Source organism: Eulemur rufifrons, chromosome 4 (genome assembly GCF_041146395.1).
Source record: "Eulemur rufifrons isolate Redbay chromosome 4, OSU_ERuf_1, whole genome shotgun sequence".
In the NCBI taxonomy this organism is placed as follows: Eukaryota; Metazoa; Chordata; class Mammalia; order Primates; family Lemuridae; genus Eulemur; species Eulemur rufifrons.
The window spans coordinates 67,810,976-67,833,888 of NC_090986.1; the positions used below are offsets into that span (position 1 = coordinate 67,810,976).

At 37.0% G+C, this 22,913-nt stretch overlaps 1 protein-coding gene across 1 annotated transcript; it reads left to right on the forward strand.

Moving 5' to 3' along the window:
• The first annotated feature begins 1,523 nt into the window (after positions 1-1,523).
• MRPS31 (mitochondrial ribosomal protein S31) lies at positions 1,524-19,237 on the forward strand. The gene is given in 7 exon segments (XM_069467300.1): positions 1,524-1,693; positions 3,284-3,568; positions 8,228-8,386; positions 9,346-9,483; positions 11,911-11,984; positions 15,540-15,683; positions 18,969-19,237. Coding segments are annotated over 7 exon segments (1,182 nt in total). The 5' UTR covers positions 1,524-1,541; the 3' UTR covers positions 19,199-19,237.
• Positions 19,238-22,913: the final 3,676 nt, after the last annotated feature.

Here is a 22,913-nt window from a genome sequence, read left to right on the forward strand (position 1 = left end):
CATTAGTAAATTGGGGATAAAAATCGTTGCTTTGCCTACTGTGATTGTTATAATGATCAAACTAAATAATGTACATGGCAGTTCTTTACAAAATTTTATATAAATCAAAATATGAAGTTCTTAGAAGATCATCAACATGGTTTGGAATTAAACAAAGTCATCAGAATAGACTGATGAAGTGAATGGACTTCATTAAAAGTTTCCTAGGATGTGGTAGCAAGTCTCCAAAAATGGTCCCCCAGTGCGCCATACTTACTGGTACTCAAAAGGAAGTGTAGTCCCTTCCATCTGAATCTAGGCTGGCCCTATGACTCATTTTGCACCAGTAGAATGCAGTGGAAGTGACGCTCTGTGACTTTCAGTGCTGTGCAGCTTCGGTCTGGGCCTCATGAAATGCTCACTCAAAGGCAAGCCAGCTGCTCTGTAAGAAGTTCAAATATGCTGAGACTCCATGCTGTGAGGAAGCCCAAGCTAGCCAGGTAGAGAGGTCATGGGGTGCAGGTAGGGGATGGAGATGCCCAACCATCCGCTGTTTCTTCCAACTATTCCAGCTGAAGCATCAGATGTGTGAGTGAAGAAACCATCTTGGATATCCAGTCCAGCCTACCTGCTTTCTCACGACAATCACATGAGTGGACCAAGCTGAGACCAATCACAGAACCAGGAGAGATAATAAATTGTTGTTTCAAGCTACTAAGTTTTAGGTGGCTTTTTGTGTAGCAATAGCTAACTAGAATATAGGATGGTTTTTTTCATTTTCATGGAAGGCTTGTTGAGTTAATTAGTACATAATTCCATGAGACATCTAGGACAAAGTCACTGATCTATATCAGGAGTACGTTCAGTTGATTTCTGCTTCTTGCCAAAGGTGCATCGTTTCTAGAAAATTCATTTCAAGGGAGCATTGGAAAGAAAATGACTGGTGAGTCAATACTACAATAGAAAGGGGAGGAAAAACAGTTTCCACTTTCAGGCTTTATTTTTGCCATTCTCATAAACGATTGCTCTGGGCAATTGCACAAGTTACAGTTTTTCAAAGGACAGATTTTTGAAATTATTTTTGGAATTTATCGAAGTCATTGTGGCTTAATTTATCGGGCAGCATGTTCCATGGTAATCTTTTTTAATCTCTTCGGTGGCCGCGGCTCATTTTGAGTACATGAACGCTGTTGACCCTTTTCCCGAAAACAAAGGATCAGTTCTTTGCCTCATCTTACAGGCCCCATCGGCAGTTTCCGCACAACTGAACACTCGCTCCACTCTTCTGGCTGCCGGGCCCGGTACTCCCTCACCCAGCGAGCGGTCGCCTGCTCACAGGACTGACTCCACCTTAGGAACAGCGGAGAGGACAGAGTCGCCTAGGGGCAACCGGCCCGGGCCGCGGGCGAGTCTGGAACACAGTTACCAGCCCCTGTTGCCCACCGGAACGCAAAAGAAGAGGAACTCGCCAGGCCAGGGAACGGAAGAGAGCGCGGGGGGCGTGTTTGGCAGGCGGACGAACTGTTCCGGTTCGCTTTTTTTGTTAAATTTGTTTCTCAGCGATGTTTCCTAGAGTTTCGGCGCTCCTACCACTTCGCCCCCTTTCCCGCCACCGTTTGTCGTCTGGAAGCCCGGAGACATCGGCGGCTGAGCTTCTGCTACTCGCTGCTCCGCAGAGAACGGTCAGGTAACGCATTTCAGCGGTGTTGACCCCGCAGGTCTTCAGGCAACCCCATCCCTCTTCCTGCACATTCAGTTATCGTTCTCCGATTTCCTGGGGTCGATGTTATTCTCTGCGGGATTTTAGAAGCCATTGCTTTAAATCTGAGGGGGGAAAAATGCAGAAAGGTAAGATGACTTGCCCAAGGTCATAGTGTGCCTAGACAGAGCTACGATGATACGCCTGGTCTTCTGTCCTGTGTTCTTCCCTGATTCCTCTTGTCCCTTTCTCCTCTCGCTTTATCTAAGCGAAGTTGGTACCTTTTGCCTCCCAAGACTTATTTGATGGTCTCATTCCTGCCTCCTTCATTTATTCCTTTATTATTGAAAACGCTTACAGAGCGTTTAATCCTTTATTAAAAGGATTTGTTCTGTAAAATTTGGATTCAGTCAAAAGGCCACATTCAAGGATCCAGAAGGCCAGATGTGGCCCTGAGGCCACAGGTTCCTTAACGTAACATAGCCATTCAAATGTGGTTCTCTGACCAGTGACAATACCATCACCTGGGAGCTTATTAGAAACACAGATTCTCCAGTCCCTCTCCAGAGATACTGAATCAGAATGAATTTTTTGGTGGGACCAATGAATCTGTGTTTTAGCAAATAGCGTAGATAATTCCCATGCATGTTAAAAGTTTGAGAAGCAGTGCTCTAGCCTGTTAGCTTCATAAAGGTGGGGATCATAAAATTTTTGATTACTCATATATTATCAGTGCCTGGTATAGTGCCCAGCACAGAGTAGATGTTTTCTATGTTTAATGAATGACTTTTTATACATTATACCTTCTTACTGAAACTAACACGTGAATTAGTTTTTAAAGGTTTTAAATATGAAATATCAAAAGAGATTTTTAACCCCACAGAATAATATTGGATATTTGGGTTACTTAGAATTAGGGAATCTTTTGGACAAGTCCAAAACAGATGTAATCATTTGTGTTGTTCTTTTTCGTAAATGTATCTCATGAAGAGATCTAAAGATGTATTATCATAGCATATTAAGAGCAAGGACTTGACAGATTTGGGTTTGAGAATAATAAATTGACATTTATTAACCATGTTAGTGTTTCTCAACCTTTTTTATGTCATGGAATATATAGAAAATATTTGTACTGAACCCTGGGGTAAATGGAGGAAGGCAACAGACTTGGGACCACCAGCAGCCCCAGGCCTCCCCCCGACCTAAACCCGGCCACCCCAGGGACCAGGTGATCAGTATCTCAGCACACCTGTATCCATTTGTGGGGTAGGTCTTAGTGAGGCTTAGGTCTTAGTGAGCTCTGAGCTGCATGACCTTGGGTAAGTTCTCTGGTTTTCAGTTTTCTTATCTCCAAAATGGGAATAATACCAACCTTATGGAGTTGCTGTGGGTTTGAGAAAATGTACATAAAATATGTTGCACAAGGCAAAGTACATAGTATATGTTAATAAATGGTAAATTACTGCCATTATGATTGTTAGTAATTATGAAAACCAAATGGAAAGGGCTTGAATTTAAAAATTTTTTAAATGCATAGCAGTTGTTTGTTACTGCTTTATTATTTTGTGTTGTATTTTTAATTTTTTCTTTAATGCATCTTTCCAGGACAAAAAATATCCAAAGATGTTTTGGCACTAACAGCGTGATCTGTAGCAAGAAAGATGAGCAGTCTGTTCCAACTGGTGAGATTTCCAAGGAGACTTCAGAGAGCCAAGACGATGTAAAGGAAAATAGGAAAAAAGACTTGTTAGGTATTATTAAGGGCATGAAAGTTGAATTAAGCACAGTAAATGTACAAACAACAAAACCACCCAACAGAAGACCACTTAAAAGTTTGGAATCTACACTTAGCAGACTTCAAAAAACTGCAGAAGATGCTCCAAAGAAGAGGTAAATTGAATTGTAATGTGAATGTTCTTTGATACTAATTTTTGAAACTCCAGTTAAGCTTTTTGTTTAAGTAAAAAAATATTTCTAATTAGAATGCTTGGGAAATAATGAATTAATGAAGAATACGTATCAGCTGGTAAACACAGGGCCTCCAATAATTACTTGAGGAATGCTGTTATTGTTTTATTTTAAATAACAAGAGGATATCTTGTTATTCCATTCTCTACAATCTAGAGAATAGAAAACAAGTGATCTAATTGAGAATTCCACACATTCTCTTACATATATGTCAGTGTTACTAACTGCCATTTAATTGCCCCTTTAAGCTACTAATTAATAATATCATTTACATCTTGATTTGAAGATAGCTTCATGTCTGTAAAGGACTTGCTTATTTGAAATTTTCCATCTTAAAAATTCCTTCGGGGTAGAGTTTTAGCATGTTGATTACAACTATTCTACATGGCTTCCTTGGAGCAATGATTATCAGTGCTTTCAGCTTAGTGGTTTCCTCAGAGTATCATAATTACTTGTGCTTGTCAAAAGAGTATTATATCTAAGTGCAATCAGTGATATCTTAGCATTGTGTTAGAGGTTAAAAGGCAGTATTTTGTTTTAGTGATACGTGAAATGGTGATGTATTTTACATGAGTGACATCATTGATTCAAGTAATAAGGTATGTGGTTATAAGATACCCGTCACTGGCTTCTCTTATCAGAACAAACAGATAATGTAGATTCTTGTTTCCCAGAGTGATTTAACATTTTTATGGAACTGCTTGGTTTCTACATTGTATCAAAAGTACTTCTGGAAAGTATAATTGAGTGGTAAAGAATAAGCTAATTCAAACAATGAGTGCCCATAATAGGTACCTCTTCCTCCTCCTTTTAGAAACAAAACAGTTATATATAAGTATATAGAAATAAATAATGTACACACATACACATATAAATAATTATCAAGAGTGACATTTATTAAGCTCCCAGACCTATTTATGACCCATTGTGCTCTTTATTGTAATCATGCAGTTTAATTATTAAATAACTTACAGAAATGGTTGAAATGGGTTAACTACTTTGGAAAGAGTAAGGTAATTTTTAAAACTGCTTTGCAATTAGGTATAAATAAGACAAGCATAAAAATGTAAATGAATTCTATACTTAGATTGCTTTGTAAGCTTCTTTACATTCTTGTTCCACTTTTCCACTTAAACCAAAATTGTAAGTATTGGAGGATGTCCTATGTGTGTGATATATATGGAAGATATATCTTGGAACCTTCTGTCAGTGGTCTTATGTTCAAAGAAGAGAGGCTTCAGTCCTACAACAAAAGATTGGTGAATGAGGTACATTTTTGGGGGTTTTAAAAAATGTATCTTTTAATTATTTTTGCCCCCTTTCCTTTTTTTAAGGAATCCCAGGTGCACAGAATTGGTCAGTCATAATCCTTGCTTCATGATGTACTATCATCATTGCTCCATGTGTAGTCTGGCTTTATTTTCTTTCTTTGTATTATGTATTTCTTTGTATGTTACCGAACTGCCAATGATATGGTTACCATGGCTACATTACAAATAACCCCAAAACTCAGTAGCATAAAACAACCATTTATTGTCCTCACAGGTTCTATGGATAAGCAGTTTGGAGAGAATACAGCGGGGAAGGCTAGTCTCTGCTTCATGGTGCCAGGGGCTTCAGTTGGAAAACTGAGAAGTCTCAGGGCTGGAATCATATGGTTTGCTCACTCATTGTCCTGGCAGTTGATGCTGGCTGTCAGCTGAGACCTTAGCGGAGAGTGTTAGCAGAAGTACTTATGTGTGGCCTCTCTGTGTGGCCTGGGCGTTCTCACAGCATGGTGGCTGGGTTCCAGGAGCAAGTGTCTCAAGAGAAAGTGAGCCAAGAGGAAGTTGTATTTTTTTTTAATGACCTAGCCTTGGAATGAGATTGGACATTGCCACCTTCAACCCTGTTCCACATTGATTTTTGTGGGGCACTTGTTTTTTTATCACAGCAACTGCTGAGACCATCTTAACAAAGATACGATATCATCAAAAGGAATGCAGCAATATACAGTGGCCTGCTGTATTTTGGGTTCTGCATCCTCAGATTCAACCAGCCACAGATCGGAAGTATTTTTTAAAAAAACAATAAGTAACAATACAACAATAAAAATAGTACCGATTAAAAAATACAGTATAACAACTATTTACACAGCATTTATACTGTGTTAGGTATTATAAGTAATCTAGAGATTATTTAAACCGTATGGGAGGATTGCGCTGGTTATATGCAAATACTATGCCATTTTATATAAGGAACTTGTGCATCCATCTGTGGGGAGGGTGGGATCCTGGAAACAACACTCCCATCCCACCACCCCACCACCTACCCCTGCAGATACTGAGGAACGAATGTAATGTTAAAATTGTGAACTGCCAGTTTATATAGTTACTAGCAGATATGGCTGTATTTCCCTATGGTACCCCAGAGTGCCTTAGGACACAGTTTGGGAACCAGAGTTCCAAGGGGAGCATGTGTGTCTCCCCCACTCAGCTTTAGCTAAGGTAGAGTCAAGGCTGGGATCTGGAATCATCTGAAGCCTTGTTCACTTAAATTTCCAGTGGTTGGTGCTGCCTTTTAATTGAGACTTTAGTTGGGGCTCTTGGCCAGTACACTGACCTCTGGCCTTTCCATGTGGCCTGAGCTTCTTGCCTGGCAGCTGGATTCCAAAGATAAACGTCTCAAGAGAGATGCAAGTGAAACTGTATCACATTATATGATGTAGACTCACAAGTCACAATGTGTCACTTCTATCGCGTTCTGTTCATCAAGGCAGTCACAAAGTTTCCTCTGGTTTTGAGGGGAGGGGAGATGGATTCCCCTTCTTGATGGGGTGTGGCAATGTTTTGGAAGAGCATGTGAGGCCAGAAATATTACTGTCTCTATTTTCTGAAAATATAACCTGCCTGACTTGGTAACCTGATACCTGTAGAATGTCAGCTATATTGTAGGCAACATTGTCATGACAAAATTGACCCCTGATTGATAGATTGCATCTAGCCTGGGAGAACTGCAGGTACCTGATGGGGACACCATACTTAGGGCTTCCTTGAGTGCAGTTACTCTTGTTACTACGTGTCTTTCACAGGGACCTTGGAAACTCTGCATGTGACCTTGTTACAAGAGCTACTGGTTCCTGTGTCTGCATGATGCAGATCTCATACCCTAATTCTGGGATAACTCTGTGAAGTGTCACCCTCATGGACACTGCGAGGACTCCCACTGAGAGGGACACCTGAGGCTGCTCTGCTAGCCTGCTGTGGTTCTATCTATTATCTTCCTGAATAGATGGGGCCAGGTGTGTCTGGCAGTCCTATGGTCTGAAGGTTTAGTGAAAGGTTTTTCTTATGGAAAATGTAAAACATATGCAAAGTATACAAAATTGCATAAACACTTTACCTGTCACCCAACTTCAACAATGATCAACATTTTTTCATTCTTGTATCATTTCCATCTCCTACTTGATGATGATGATTTATCACTCTTTTTGTGTCTAAAATTTACATAATATGTACAAATCTCAGCTGTAGGATTTTGACAGTGGATAAGCCCATGTAACCCATGCACTTATCAAGACACAGAATCTTTCCCATTTCCATCTTCCCAGTCAGTAGCCTTCTGTCCTAAGGCATCTGCTGTTCTGATGTTTGTTTGTTGGTTTGTTTTTCACCTCAGATTAGTTTTGCCTGTTCTGGAACTTGACATAAATGGAATTATACAGTGTGTACACTTTTGTGTCCAACTTCTTTCGTTTGGTCTAATGTGTATGAGTTTCATTCATGTTGTTGGTGTGAGCGGAGTACAGTCCCATTGTATGGACATATCTCCATTCTGATAGACCTTTGGGTTGGTTCCAGTTTGGGGCCATTATGAGTAAATCTTCTGTGAACAGGTTAAGCACCTTTATGTAATATTTGCTTGCAATGTGTATTGTTTTTTAAAATTAAATGGCATATAATTAAAAATTCCACTAATTTATAATTTTTGAGACTGATCCCTCTCCTCTTCACTTTAACATATTGTTCTGATTAGTATTTTTCTTCAGCAAGTAGCCATTAACTTTAACTTTTAACATTTCAAAGTTTATATAAAACCAATAACTAATATTTGAGAATTTTTGCTTTTGTTAGAAATTGAATGAATACTTTTTGGAATGACATAAAGTTTTCCTCCCAAAATCATTTTACTTTTCAGTGAACTAATAGCCTAAGTAATCCTTCTTTTTTTTTTCTCTTTTTTTTTTTTTTTTAAAGACAGAGTCTCACTCTGTTGCCCGGGCTAGAGTGCCGTGACATCAGCCTAGCTCACAGCAACCTCAAACTCCTGGGCTTAAGCGATCCTCCTGCCTCAGCCTCCTGGGTAGCTGGGACTACAGGCATGCGCCACCATGCCTGGCTAATTTTTTTCTATATATTTTTAGTTGTCTGGTTAATTTCTTTCTATTTTTTAGTAGAGACCGGATCTCGCTCTTGCTTAGGCTGATCTCGAACTCCTGACCTTGAGCGATCCTTCTACCTCGGCCTCCCAGAGTGCTAGGATTACAGGCGTGAGCCACCGCGCCTGGCCTCTTTCTCATTTGTTTTTCATTTTCTTTTTCAGAAGTGAGTCCCTAAGTCCTGAGTTGGTGGCTGCTGCATCTGCTGTTGCAGATTCTCTCCCTTTCGACAAGCAGACGACCAAGTCAGAACTGCTCAGGCAGCTCCGGAAGCACGAGGAAGACTCAAAGGCACAGAAAGATGGGGAGAGACCTAAAATTAGGTGAGTGAATCAAATAGTTATGTCAGTAATGTTTATATCTCAAAGTAGGCCATTTTCAAGTAGCTGGTAATATAATACACATAATATGTACATTTATATATAAAATATACCTCATAAATGGAATGTTAGCAATTTGATTTTTTTTAAAAGTTACATCTTAAGTAAGATTGTAGTTTTTAAAAGACCATTTGAATGATAAACTTTTCTTTTAGGAAGTTACATGGTTTCTTGTCCATGAAAAAGAAATGGTAAATTCAGTACTGTTATTAAAAGTAAGAGAATAAGATAGTTTCTCTGAGAAAATTAATTTTTTTTTTTCAGTTAAATAGTTTGCTGGTGTTACACACAGTATAATAATCTTCGGGCCTGTTTCCTTCTCTTTTTCCTCTTAGTCTTATGTTTGAGCTGACATCTTTCTACTTACCCTCTTCTCTCATTGCTTTACGCCAGATTATGCTGCTGCGGCCCACATGTAGTCAGTAGTGGCATTGCTTCGTTTTGGAGAGTGATCTGTATCAGTCATTCTCAATGAGCATGTGTAACAGATTTATCTCAGGAAGTTAAAAAAATAAATATCTGGACTGTCAGTCAAGTGACTCAAGGCAACAAATAAAAATGGCTAAATCTAAACTTTAATTTCCTTACTGAATATAGATGCTAGGCATACAGATATTGATTGTGCTTCCCTATTAGCTTCTCTGGATGTTTCTTAATTTTTCATAAGTGATACTTTTAATTTATGTTTTACATGAAGATTTCTGAAGAACATCTTTAAAAGATAGAAGTAAACAAATCTTAATGGTCTCTTATGTGAATGTTAATATGTGACATTTTTTATTTAAGCATAACTTTATGCTGTATTAGTACATAAAAGTGAAATAGTAAGTAAATGATATCGATCTCCTGTTTAAGAAAGTTTATTACTGTTCTGTAACTAATACACCTTCTTATTATTTCAGTGTTGGTAACATAATATCAAATATGAAAGTTGCCAGATCTACAACCAGAGTAGGAACAAGACCAGAGCATCAGATTAAGTTTGATGAAGGATTTGACAATTACATTAGCCGGGAGAAGACTGCTGAGCTTAGAAGAAGGTATCAGGCTTTGTAGCCTATTGGATTTTGTTTGTGTGGTTTGTTTTTACATTAACTGTAGATTTACTTTATTGCTTGTGTATATTATTGCTGATGGGTGCCTAAGCATTAGGAATGCATTTACAGCTGTGTGCTTACTCTCTGATACCATTTCCTAGAGAGGGAAAGATGTCCTGGATTTAGCAGGCCTAGATTTTTCCATACCTTAAGTCAAAATGAGCCCTGGCTCACATCTACCCATGCTGAGTAGAGGTCCTCTGATTTAGAATAAGTGGAGCTTGCTGAATTCTGAACAGATAAACGTTTTGCAAGAAGCATTATTTTTTCATTCTTACTATAAGTGCCTATCACTATATATTCATATATCCTCTGTATGTGGTCATCTTACATCGTACCTTGAGAGAAATAACTACCATCAAAGAAAAAAAAAAGGAAAAATGTCCATATAATACCTAAAAGTGGTTAATAGATTATTTGTAGCCATTTGAATTTGCTAATTTGCTCTTAAAGATTCTGAGCCATAGCCTTATATAGTTATTTTATAATCGAAAGTTGTTCTGTATTTAGTAGTGTCTGTTCTTTCTCTCCTTTAAACCCTGAAAGTGATAGTTTAGAAGGAGGAACTGGATATTGGCATGGTCTGACAAAAATTAACATCTTTGTAGCAGGATGCACTCACAATTAGAGTGTTTTCAATATGTTGTGTATTCCATGGATTTAAGTATAATCAGGATCTTGCGTTAACTCCTTCCAGATGTTAAATTACTGATTTGTACACAAAGACTGGAAAAGGTGGTCAGCCGTTAATGCAGGAAATTCAAGAGGTTATGGTGACTTTGGAAGATTATTTGAATTACTAATTTAATTTAATATCCGTGACATATTATTGAACAAAGTAGAAAATGTACTTGGAGTTTTACTTAAGAATATTTAATTGAATCAGCTAATCCTCAAGAAAATTTAATTGAATCAGTTGTGTCTGCCATGATTCTATGCAACTACATCAGCATGGTATATAGTTTGATTTTTAATGATATTATAATAGCTGCTGTTACAGATTAGAAGGCAGCAAGGGAGAAGCTAAAAAAGTAGGAAAGGGGTTTCTGTGCATATAAGGACTGTGTTAAAAAGCCAACCAAAGGGGAATAAGGAGAAGCAGTGGTCAGATGCCAAGTTGTTCACCCTGCTATGACATGGGCGGGATTTGGGGCAACTGAGACAAGCCAGGCCTGGACCGATTCCTTCCATTGGAGACTGACAGTTCACACAGGCCTACCTTAGAGTCTTGGCGCTGCCACTGTCTAATTCTGTGACTGGGGCACCTTTTGTAGCCTCCATCAGTCTGTTTCCTCATCTATAAAATGCTGAAAGTGAAACCGAGCTTAAATGGTTTTCTTGAGGAATAGAAAAGGAATACCTATCTATAGACATCTATGTAAACTATCTAATATATAGTAGGTACTCAGCAAATGTTCATTCCCTTTCTTTTTAGTACATTCCTCTTTTACAATTCCATACTTTACTGCAGCATTCCCTCTTCGTCGTAGGTTACTGAGTCCATCATCCTATTTACCTGACACACAACTGAGGGATAATTTTGGAGCATAAAGGCCTTTGTTTATAAATACTTGGGAATCTGCTAGAGGAAAGCTTATATGATTTGAGATCACTTTAGTTAACTTTAATATCATATTTGTATTTTTTTCAATTAGTTGCCTTTAGTAGAAAAAAGTAATTTAGTCTGTGAAGGAGTATTCAAATTTTTTTTTTTAATTAACCCTCTAGTTTATAAACTGGTTTTTAATCTCCCAGTAAATGTATTCAAGTAGGTATGTGAACTAATGCATAAAGCAGTTGATTATCAAGTATACAAGAAAACGTTACCAATTAACTCTGACTTTAATGTCAATAATTAATTAAAAATGGTTATGTAAAGAAAGTTAATACTTATTTTTAAACTACAGAATGATTGCTTTATAAGGGGATGTTTTGAATTATCTGTGGAATCTTTTATAATTATAATCTGTAATTAAACATTTTAGTGTTTTCTGCCCTTAAATGTTTACTTTAGTGGTTTTAATTGTAGCATATTATTATGGCTTTTTACAACATTGAGTTTTCTATGACTTTAATACTAAAGATATCAAAGAGTATGGCAAATTAAACTAATCTTTTCAATTAGGTATTTTGGAAACTAAACCACTGTAATTGCTTTGTTATTTAGTGAAGCAAAAATTCAAGTGCATATGTTCCTGTTTTTAGTTACTGGTCTTAAAAATATGGCAATTTAGCTAAAATGTCTTGTGTGGGTCAGTGAAATTATTTTTAACTTCTACATAGAATATTTCATATAAAAATTTTTTCTCATTTTTTTTGACAATTTATAAATATATTCATTAAAATATTTTTTCTTTTATTTAGTCCTAGGAAAGATTTATTCAAGGGGAGGAGACTTGATATTTTTGACATTAAGGCAGTTACTGAAGAAGCACCTGAAACAGGTTTGTTAAGAAAAAAAAACCAGTGTTTCTCAAGTGGAGAAACATTCCTTCTTTCAAAGATGTCCTTAGTGTTTTGATGGTATAATGGCTCAATATTTTAATATTCCATCCCATCATTGGCCTGGATCCTGCTTATGAATATAGTTGTCAACATTGCTACTCTTGGTCCAGTTTCTTCCTTGAAATGTTGCATGCTGTGAGACAATGGGAGGTAAGTACCACTGGCTGTATGAATGCAGAGGTATAGATTGGCTGTTAATTTGGGTTAGAATATTAGTAATCACCTACCACTTGCAATGCATCTTTGTGCTGTTACACAAAGATAAGCTGTGGTTCCTGCTCCTCAGCAGTTTCCTGTCTAGGGGAGGAGATAGCATTTATAGAAATAACTTACTGAAGTGATTTTGTGATTGTTCAGGAGATGGGAAGAACATTTGGGGAATATATTTAATAGACTTGTAGTGTTTTTCCTTATGCATGGTTACTCTTTGTTCTCTATTCTTCCTTTTTTTCCTCTTTGGGTAAGAAGTCAAATTTGCCATTTTAATTCTGAAAGAGAAATAAGAGTATCCTCTTGCTTACTATTAAATCTGGCTTACAGATAAGAGAAATGAAGAAACTCAATACATATGGTCTCCAGCTTATAAGTGATGAGTATTTCTGAAGAATGGAAGTTAGCTTTTTGGATCTTGGTAGAACTAATGTTGTATGTGATAGGCCCAGGCCAGCCTCCAGTGGCTCATTTAATCTTTCTACCCATTACTCATCTAAACTTCTGATTTTCCAATTATTCAATAACTCCTTGGTATTAAGGGTTAGGTCTCACTCATGTTTGTGTACCCTGTACCCCCTAGTCAAGTGGCTTATCTTGAATCTTAAATTCTTGAATCTTAAATTCTTCTTTGAATAAACTGAGTTGTACAATATCTATCCACAGGAAAGGAGTTAATTCAGTCAATGTTTCCTCATTTGAACTGAAAGTAAAGCTAAAAGAACAGCCCCCTTCTTGTATTGTGAAAACTGCATTCTATTGTGTATGATGAAAAGGAAATGCATGATGCAAAGTTGAAGAATGAATCACCTCTCCTCTGTTCGAGTGGTATCCGTAAAGCTTGCTTCAAAACGGAATTTGTTGTCAGGGCAGCTGCTATTGTCTAGCTGAAAGAGAAACTTGGAATCTTGAAGGAGACAGCTTACTTTTTAAAATCAAAAATCTTGTTCCTAAAATTGAAATTAGCTGGCAAGGAAGCACTGAAGTTTTGTGTATTTTATAAAACAATATAAAATGATTATACTCTAAAGAGGAAAATAGCACACAAATTTACACAATAATTTACTCATGAAGTTACTATTTTAATAAGCTACACTTGCATAAGTCTAAAGAATGTCTTTTGTTCCCAATTAAATACAAGAATAGCAGTAATGTGGAAACTCAAATTTAGCAATTGTACACTGCTGTTTTCCTACCACCTATAATAATGCCTGAAGTATAGTTGGCATTCAGTAATTACTTGTTGACTGAGTTCTTCTGTCCCGTGATTCCCACGTCTGGTTCCCCAGTCAGTTCTTACCACCGCTGCAAAGGATGTAGTCATAGGCCCTACTGGTTAGATTATCCTAGTGTAACCTAGAGTCAACAGGCAATATAGCTTAATTAAGCTTACACTTACAGCTTATTTAAGTTATCTTGGTGTTGTGACTGCTCTGTAAATATGACTGATTTCAGTCTAACTGTTGTGATCTTTTCTCAGTATCCAATGATCTAGGCCAACATACTTAAAATGTACCAGCCAGTGTGTGGTTAGACACATTCCTGCACATAAAGGCGCATAGAAACAGATTCAGAAAAAGCAAAATAGATAAAGCTTACCTAGGTAGAAGAGTAAATGAGCTGTTTGTTGGGATGTTTCAGTGGGGTTGGCAAAAGTAGATAAAAAGGTAGGCTGGAGAATAAATCATATGTGTTCTATGCCTTTAACCCAGGAATTTTGTTCCTAGGAATTTATTCTAAGGAAATAATTCCAGATATGTGCAAAAGTATAACTATAAGGATATTCATTACTACAGTGTTTAAAAGAGAAAATATGTAAATGATCAAAATATCCAACAATAGGGAGTTAATTGTGATGTAGCTGTTAAGTGGAAAAAATCAAGTTACCAAACTATATGATCCTATTTTATTTAAAAAATCAAATTCACACTGAAAAAAAACATCAAAAAGGTTTGAAAAAATAAGTAAAGAATAAAATTTTAGAGAAAAGAGTGGCTACTGATATTCATTTTTTTACAGCTTTATGAAGGTATAATTTATGTGCAACAAATTCCACACATTTAAGTTGTGTGATTCAGTGAGTTTTGACATACATATATCCATGAAACTGCCAGTCAAGATAATGAACATTTCCATTACCGACAAGTGTCATTGTGTCCTTTTGTCACAGACACACACGCACACACACACACAGAGTCTGCAGGCAACCACTGATTTGCTTTCTGTGACAATGGATTAGTTTGCATCTCTTAGAATTTTATATAACTGAAATTACACAGTGTGTACTCTTACAAAAGAGTCTGGCTTCTTTCACTCGGCATAGTGGTTTGAGATTTATGCAGTTGCATGTACCAGTAATTCGTTTTTAGTACTAAGTAGTATATGATTATGTGGATGTATCACATTTTTGTATCCATTACCTGTTAATGGACATTTAGGTTGTTTCTCAAATTACAACCCAAATTTGGCTACTACAAAGAAAGCTGCCATGAGCTTTCATGTATAAGTCTTTGTGTGGACATGTGTTGTCTCTTCTCTTGGGGGAATGTCCAGGAGTGAAAAGACTGTGTTGAAAAACAGGGGTAGTCTTAACTTTTTAAGAAGCTGTCAAAGTGTTTTTCCAAGGTAGTTAATACCATTTTACATTCCCAGCAGCAGTGACTGGTGGGAATATGTTTCATTCTCAAAAAGATGTCTTAAATTTCAAAAGTAAATAAATGATTGAAACATGTAATATGATTATGGTAATAAGGCAACATAATATCTTCCTCATTGGGTTGGTTGTGAGGATTAAATGAACTAACACATAAAAAGCATTTAAGTACCGAGGAAGTGCTAAGTTTCCATTAGTGGATAATAATAATATCATTAATATTAATAGTCTGTTAATTGAATTTCTGTGGGCTTTAATAGTCATACATTAGTACTAGTTTTGACAGACTAAAATAAACAGGCTAGATTTTACAGATCAAAGTCACATGTTGTATAAAAAATACATTCATAAAAAGACGCTTAAACAATATACAAATTTCTTTTTTCCTTTCCAGTAAAGGGGGCAGTGATTACCTGGCAACTGTAATAAAACAAACATTAAGCTTGCCATTGTTATAGTCTTTACATACCATTTTTGTTGGCAGTTTTAGCTCTCAGTAACCTTTTATTAATACTATTTAATTGGGTCAAGGTCTGAAAATATATGACCAGTTCAGAGTTGATTGTAACATTTTTTTAAAAGAAGATACCTACATTGACTTCTGCTTATGTAAAATGCTTTTATTACACAGACACCTCACCTTCACTTTGGGATGTGGAATTTGCCAAACAGTTAGCCACAGTAGACGAACAGCCCTTTCAGAATAGGTTTGAAGAGATGATCCAGTGGACTAAAGAGGGTAAACTGTGGGAATTCCCTATTGACAATGAAGCAGGTAAGTATTAACTTCAAAGGGTTATAAAATTTATTGATTGAGATTATTTCTGCCAGATTCTCAATTTCAGAGTCTAGATATTTACCTGAATTTTAGAACACTGTAGGTATCTTCATGGTGTCCTAAAAGAAATCTGACAGTGGTTTTTAAAAAAGAATTAGTGTTTCACTGAATGCTAGAAATTTGATAAGGAAAATGAAGAAGTAAAATTATATGGCAAAAATGCATCATGAATTTCTATGACATAAAAGGGGTGAGAACTACAAATGATAACGGTTTTCTAGTTGCTAAGCAGGATATTACTTAGTGAATCTTCTAATACATTAAATTGGGGGTATGAGATTCTACCTAAATTTGGAGAACATTGCAACTTGTAAGGTCTTATGGTTGTGTCCTCTAGTCATAAAACCATTGCATTAATGAGGTGCAAGGTATGGCTGAGTATAAAATTTGAGATTGGAAGTAATTTCATTTCATAATTGTGAAGCCATTGCTCCATTGTCTTATGCTTTTGCTATTCTTCCATTTTTATCCCGGATTCATTCTATGATGTTCTATCTTCTTTGGTAACTTTTAGCACCTTCTCATCATAATATTCATAAGTTTCAGGGTGATGATCCCTGGTGAGGGATTTTATTTGTTTAAAATAATTATTCTAGGCATCATTGAGTTCTTTTAATTTGGGAACTTTATTTTTCTGTTCTGGGAAGTTTTCCTGTGTCATTTATTTGATAATCTAGGCCTCCAATATTTATCTTTATTTCTTTTTTTATTTGTTTTATGCTCTGGGAAAACTCCTCAACTTTTCTGTTGGGTTTTTGTTTATGCTATCATATTTTTAACTTCTAAATTTTTGTTGTTCTTGGTATTTAATTACTTTGCCTCTGCTACGTATGGACCTATTAGTTTCCTCAAAGTTTCCTTTTATTTTGGAGTTTGTATTTGGTTAACACTAGCTGCTGTTTCACTGAGATCCCATACATGCAGTGGTTCAAACAGGATTGAAATTAATTTGATATTATATAATCATTCAAGTTCCAGATCAGTAAGCAGCTGTGTGTACACAATTATTCTAGGATCCAGGTTTCTTCCATCTTATTTATCTCCCCTCTGTAGGGCATTTTTCTGATCTACATGATTAAAGATAGATCACAGGCACATTGTGCTCAGGCTTGCAGGAAGGGGAAAGATGGCATGGTGCCTGAAAATGTCACATGTTGCCACTGTTCAGATTCCATTGGTGAAGATTTAATAATATGTCCATGGCTAACTCAAAGGGGGATGGAAAATGTAATATTGCTGAACAGCCACATACAGGTTTTTAATTCTTTTACCATGGTAAAAAGGGAAAATGGATTTTGATATTAATAGAGAGGTATCAGTTTCTGCCAAAGTGTCTGTCACTTATGTTAGAGAATTTCTTAAAATGTCTGCTGTTCTGAAATCCAGATTCAAACTGAGACGAAAAAAAAGAAAAGAATTAAAAAAAATGTCTGCTGTTCTTTGGATGTTTGTTTATACTTGAGAAGAAGGCCATGAAAAGCTATTTATTAGACGTGTGTGAATGGGTAGGACTTGTAAACTGGTGGCTTCATTTCAGAGGATTTGGGAAGGAGCCTCTTCATATGGTAACTGCCCTAACTGCATATTTGTAATTCTTCTCACTGAGTTTCTCCAGTGAGACATCTTCCAACCACCTGACTGGAGATCATAGGCTGCTGTGGCTGTGCTCTGAGAACTGGGTGGGGGAAAGGGACTGGGGGCGAGGGGGTGTCTCCCCATTCAACATACAGGCTTTCACTTACTCCTCTTATCAATCCAGTGACTTATTTCCTCTTTCCACTTTAATTTCTCCAAAAAGTAAACTGTCCCTCTCCTCTGAGAATGGATGAGGATAGTCATCTGGAGGTGCAGATGGGAGATGGGACATGGGAGATCTTACTATTCCCTGAACCAATTTTCAATTAATCCTCCTGGGTTTTGCCCCTCAACCCCATTCCTAACTTCAGGGGTACCTGGTGCTTCTAATTCCTGAAGCCTTTTGAAGGCTGTTTGCTTCTTACTGTCTTCCCCTTCTATAGGTATTTAGGTTTTAGCATCTTCTGCTTTGCTAAGTCAGTTACTATTCAGATGTGTACTTTTCATCTTCTAAAATTTTGCTCCTATCTCCTGTCCATTATTGTTTCTTTTTCTTCTCTCTTTGTCTTTGTGCTTTTATGCTTTTTATTTCTTTTACTGCCATTTGGTAGGAGGGAGCAGAGATTTAAGCATGGATTCAATTTGTCACATATTAACTAGAAGTCCTTGCTACTTATCTTTTAACTCTGTTTAGAATGTCTTCAGTGAATAGAGATTTAATTTTTACATAAATCCGTTAGCCTTTTTCTGTTTAATCCATCTAGAACTTATTTTTGTATATAGTATACTTTGCTTATCACCCTTCTTTTTTCCTTTGCTTTATATGTGTTAAAGTCACTTGACTCTCATTCGTTCATTGGTTAATTCAGGAAGGATCTATTCATTATGCCCTCTGGCAGCATTCAAAGTTAAAAAGACTGTTGATCTACTTTATCTGATATTCATATAGCCAATGATGCTTTTTTAAAAAACTTATGTTACCAAGGTAAATCTTTTCCTGTGCTTTTTACTTTCTGTCTATATTGTGTTTAAAGTGAATTTCTTGTAGACAGTGTGTGGTTGTATCATGTTTTTCTGTCCACTGTGCCAATCTATGTCTTTTGATTAGTGTATTTAGACCATTTACATTTAAAGTAATTATTGATTTGTTAGGATTTAAGTCTCCCATTTTATTGTTTGTTTTCTGTTCATTTTCTCTATTTCTTAATCCTCTGTCTTTTCCTGGCTTCCTGTGAACTGCCTGGAACATTTTCATGATTTCATCTTGTCTTGTTTATGTATTTTTAGATATAGTTTCTTAGTGGTTGCCATATTTATTAAAATATTCATTACCAATGATTGCTGCTACATTTTGAACATTTATAGTATGTTAGACATTGTAAAAGATCTTTATATGCTTTGTGTCTATTTAATTTTTACAAAAACCCCAGGAAGGTGCTATTCTAATCCTCATATTAAGCCTGAGGAAACTGATGCTCAGAGAAGTTAATTAATTTGTCCACAGTCACAGTTGTTAAATTAGTGGGCAAACCTAGGTCTAACTCCAAAGTTCATGCCTTTAACTGTAATATGGTACCTCATTAATATTTTATGATGTAGGCTTTACGTTTAAAATTATAATGTAATGTGTTTTGTCTCATTTCCTAGGTTTTGATGATGATGGTTCAGAATTTCATGAACATATATTTCTGGATAAATACCTGGAGGGTTTTCCAAAGCAAGGACCAATTCGCCACTTCATGGAGCTGGTGACATGTGGCCTTTCCAAAAACCCATATCTGAGTGTTAAACAAAAGGTTGAACACATAGAGTGGTTTAGAAATTATTTTAATGAAAAAAGGGACATTCTAAAAGAAAGCAACATACAGTTCAATTAAGACCATGGAAATTTTTATTTCAAACTGTTAGAGATGGATGTTACAACAAAATAAAATAATTTTACTAAAGTTTTTCTATATTATGTTAATTATTGTATCTAATTTGACTGGTATAAATGTTAAATTGTTTAAAAAATATGGTAATTGGCCGGGCATGGTGGCTCACACCTGTAATCCTAGCACTCTGTGAGGCCGAGGCGGGTGGAACGTTTGAGCTCAGGAGTTCGAGACCAGCCTGAGCAAGAGTAAGACTCCGTCTCTACTAAAATAGAAAGAAATTATATTGGCAACTAAAATATGTATAGAAAAAATTAGCCGGGCATGGTGGCACATGCCTGTAGTCCCAGCTACTCGGGAGGCTGAGGCAGGAGGATTGCTTGAGCCCAGGAGTTTGAAGTTGCTGTGAGCTAGGCTGACGCCACGGCACTCTAGCCCGGGTGGGCAACAGAGTGAGACTCTGTATCCAAAAAAAAAAAAAAAAAAAAAGGCACTGGCAGGTTCTTTTGCTTCATGAGGGTCTGGTCTCTGCTTCCCTGATGGCATCTTGAATGCTACTTCCTCAGGGGAGAGGAGCACTGTGTCCTCACATGGCAGAAGGCACAAGGTCAAAACGAGATGAACTCCCTTTGTCAAGCTCTTTTATAAGAGCACTTAATCCCATTCACTAGGGAGGCGCCCCTATGGCCTAATCACCTCTTAAAGGCCCCACCTCTTAATACTATCACATTCGCAACACCTAAATTTTGGAGGAGACACATTCAAACCATAGCAGGTATAAAAGACAAATACTTAATCAGACTACATGTCAGTTGACAATTTTACCTTCCCTGTAGCAGTCCTGTCTCAGGCCGGCACTGTCTCTGAGTGGCTGGGCAGATCTGCCTGATTCTGAGGTACAGAGCTAGGAGGGCCATCTGCCTGCACATAGAGATAAGCTGCCTTCTCCGAAATCAGCTTCCTTCATAATAAAGGTAATATTCTGGCCTCCATATGCCATCCTCTTCAGTGTCTATCTCTTAAGTGATTCAGAACTTGGTTAGGGAAGAAGCATGCTATTTATTGCCCCATCCTATACTTTCCTTTTTTAACTAAATATCTAATCCTTATAATATCTTAGTCTTTTATCACATATAAAAATAGACCAAACTGACATGATCATATTTTAGGAAAATACTATTTTCTCTTTTGCAAAAGGAAACAGAAAAAAGATAAATGGCTTAAATTGTCTACTTATCATAGCATAGAATTAGATATCCCAGTCTTTGTGGCTACCAAAAAAAATGAGTAAATGGCCAAAAAGAAAATTTAAAAAATTCTTTCATGACTCTATTCCTAAGATTCAGTACATTAGTATGAGGAAACTTAATAGGTCTGAAAATAAAGATGTAAATTGCTGCAGAATGTAAAATATGATAAAGTCACAAGAGCCAAAAGGTGGAAACAACCCGAATGTCTATCAATGGATGGATAAACAATGATATATACATATAATGGAATATCATTCAATCTTCAGAAGAAGTAAAATATGGATGTAGGCTACAACGTGGAAGAACCATGAGGACATTAAGCTAAATGAAACAAACCAGTCACAGAAGGAAAAATATTGTCTGAATCCACTTACATGAGATACCTAGAATAGGCAAATTCATGGAGACAAAAAGTAGAATCCTGGTTTCCAAGGACTGGGGGGTAGGGGAGAATAGAGAGTTAGTGTTTAATGAGTGTAGAGTTTCTGTTTGGGATAATAAAAGTTTCGGGTATGGATAATAGTGACTGTTGCACATGTGAATATATTTAACACCACTGAACTATATACTTAAAAGTGGTTAAAATGATAAATTTTATGTTGTGTATATGTTACCACAATAAAAAAATTTTTTTACAGCCTGAGCAACATAACGTGAGACCCCTCTCTACAAAAAATATAAAAATTAGCCAGGCATGGTAGCACACGACTGTAGTCCCAGCTATTCAGGAGGCTGAGGCAGGACGATCGCTTGAGCCCAAGACTTTGAGGTTGCAGTGATCTAGGATGAAGCCACTGCACTCCAGCTCAGACAACAGAGCAAGACCGTCTCAAAAAAAAATTTTAGTATGACAAATCGCAGACTATATATAATAAAGATATTCCAACTATCTGAAGGAGGAATGCTGTTCTCAAGCCAAATAGAGGACCATATATCATCCCAGAGAAGAGCACAGTTAGCAAAGGGTCCAGGAAACTGGAAGGGCTGGCGTTTGGTGGCTGAAGCCAGCAGGGGTGACTACTGTGTTCATGGTAGTCTACAGTTCTTTACTATCGTTATCACAGCCACCGCTGGCAGGGTCCTTCTTGACAGACTGAACTGGTGCTGTGTATTTCACATACGTTATCTCACCAAAGTGTTGAAACATCCTGTAAAGTAGGCATTATTCCCATTGATAGAAATTTAATAACTTTCTCAACTTTGCTAAGTAAGTAAGCAATGCAGCCAGCACTTAAACCCGAGATCAGCAGACTCCAAGAACCAAGTACTTTTTCCAGTACATCTCAAGAATAGCTTTTAGGAAGAATTAGATGGATAATATAGCATAAAAGGAATAGGAATTTCTTCATTTAGGTCAGTGAGATGCACTGACAAGATGACCACAAACGTAGCAACTTTGGAGTGGTAGTTTAGATGAAAAATCATTAAAGTTTAAAGAGTGGAATACCAATGCAATCAAAGAGTTTCTGGGGGCTAATTTGGCAGGGCCATTTGTGACTGACTGAGGGGGAAAAATATTAAAACCAGAGAGTTCAGTGGAGCAAATGTCACAGTGGCCCCCGAGAACAAAGAATTTTTTAAATGAGATGGTAAGTGAGAAATAGCAACTGAGAGGTCATTTTTCCAGAATCATTATGGGCATAAAGAAAATTGCTCTTTCAGACTCTAGGTCAGTTTGTAATAATCCAGGGACTGGTAACTCAGGCCACTGGTTTCTGACTTTGAGTGTATCTCCAATCCTTATACCTTCACCAAGAGGATCAGGAGAAGAAAGGGGAGGAAGGGAGTTGGGTCTGCCACGTGTCTGGCTGCTGAAAATGCTTAGGTAGGAAAGGAGTTTGAAATGCCCTAAAATTAAGTTTCTGAATTACATGGATTGAATTTCACCACGCGCTTACTGTTATTCATTACTGTGTATAATCAAGACATTTAAATGAGATTAATATCTTCATTAAGCTTTCTGAGATACTAAAAATTAAGAATCCAGTTACCTCTACCCCATAAATTTACTTTGGTTAATGTGCTGACGTACTGCGCCACGAACCAGCTTGTACAATCTCTGGCAAGCTTTGATCCCTTCCACACCAAAGCTGGCAGCCTAACTTGAGGGTGAGGGACACGCTAAGAAGAGTCAGGAATTATGAAGCGCGAAGTGTAGAATTTCAAAACTGAGACAGACAAATAAATACCTTCTTTCTAGTGCTGTCATTTCTAACTGAGGCTCAGGGAGCGTAACTTGCTGGCAATTTTATAGTTGATTTACGGCAGAGCTGAGAAAAGACTCCAGATCTCAGATGGGGGCCTTTCCATTTCATCATATGAAATTATTTTATGAATGAGCAACAGCGAATTCAATAAACTCATAAGATGAAAGAAGAGAAAGAGAATGCAAGTTGTTTTTAAAATATTTCAACCTTTTGTGAAAGCACATGGTTTTGGATGGAGAGCCATGCGGTGGTAGGGGAAAT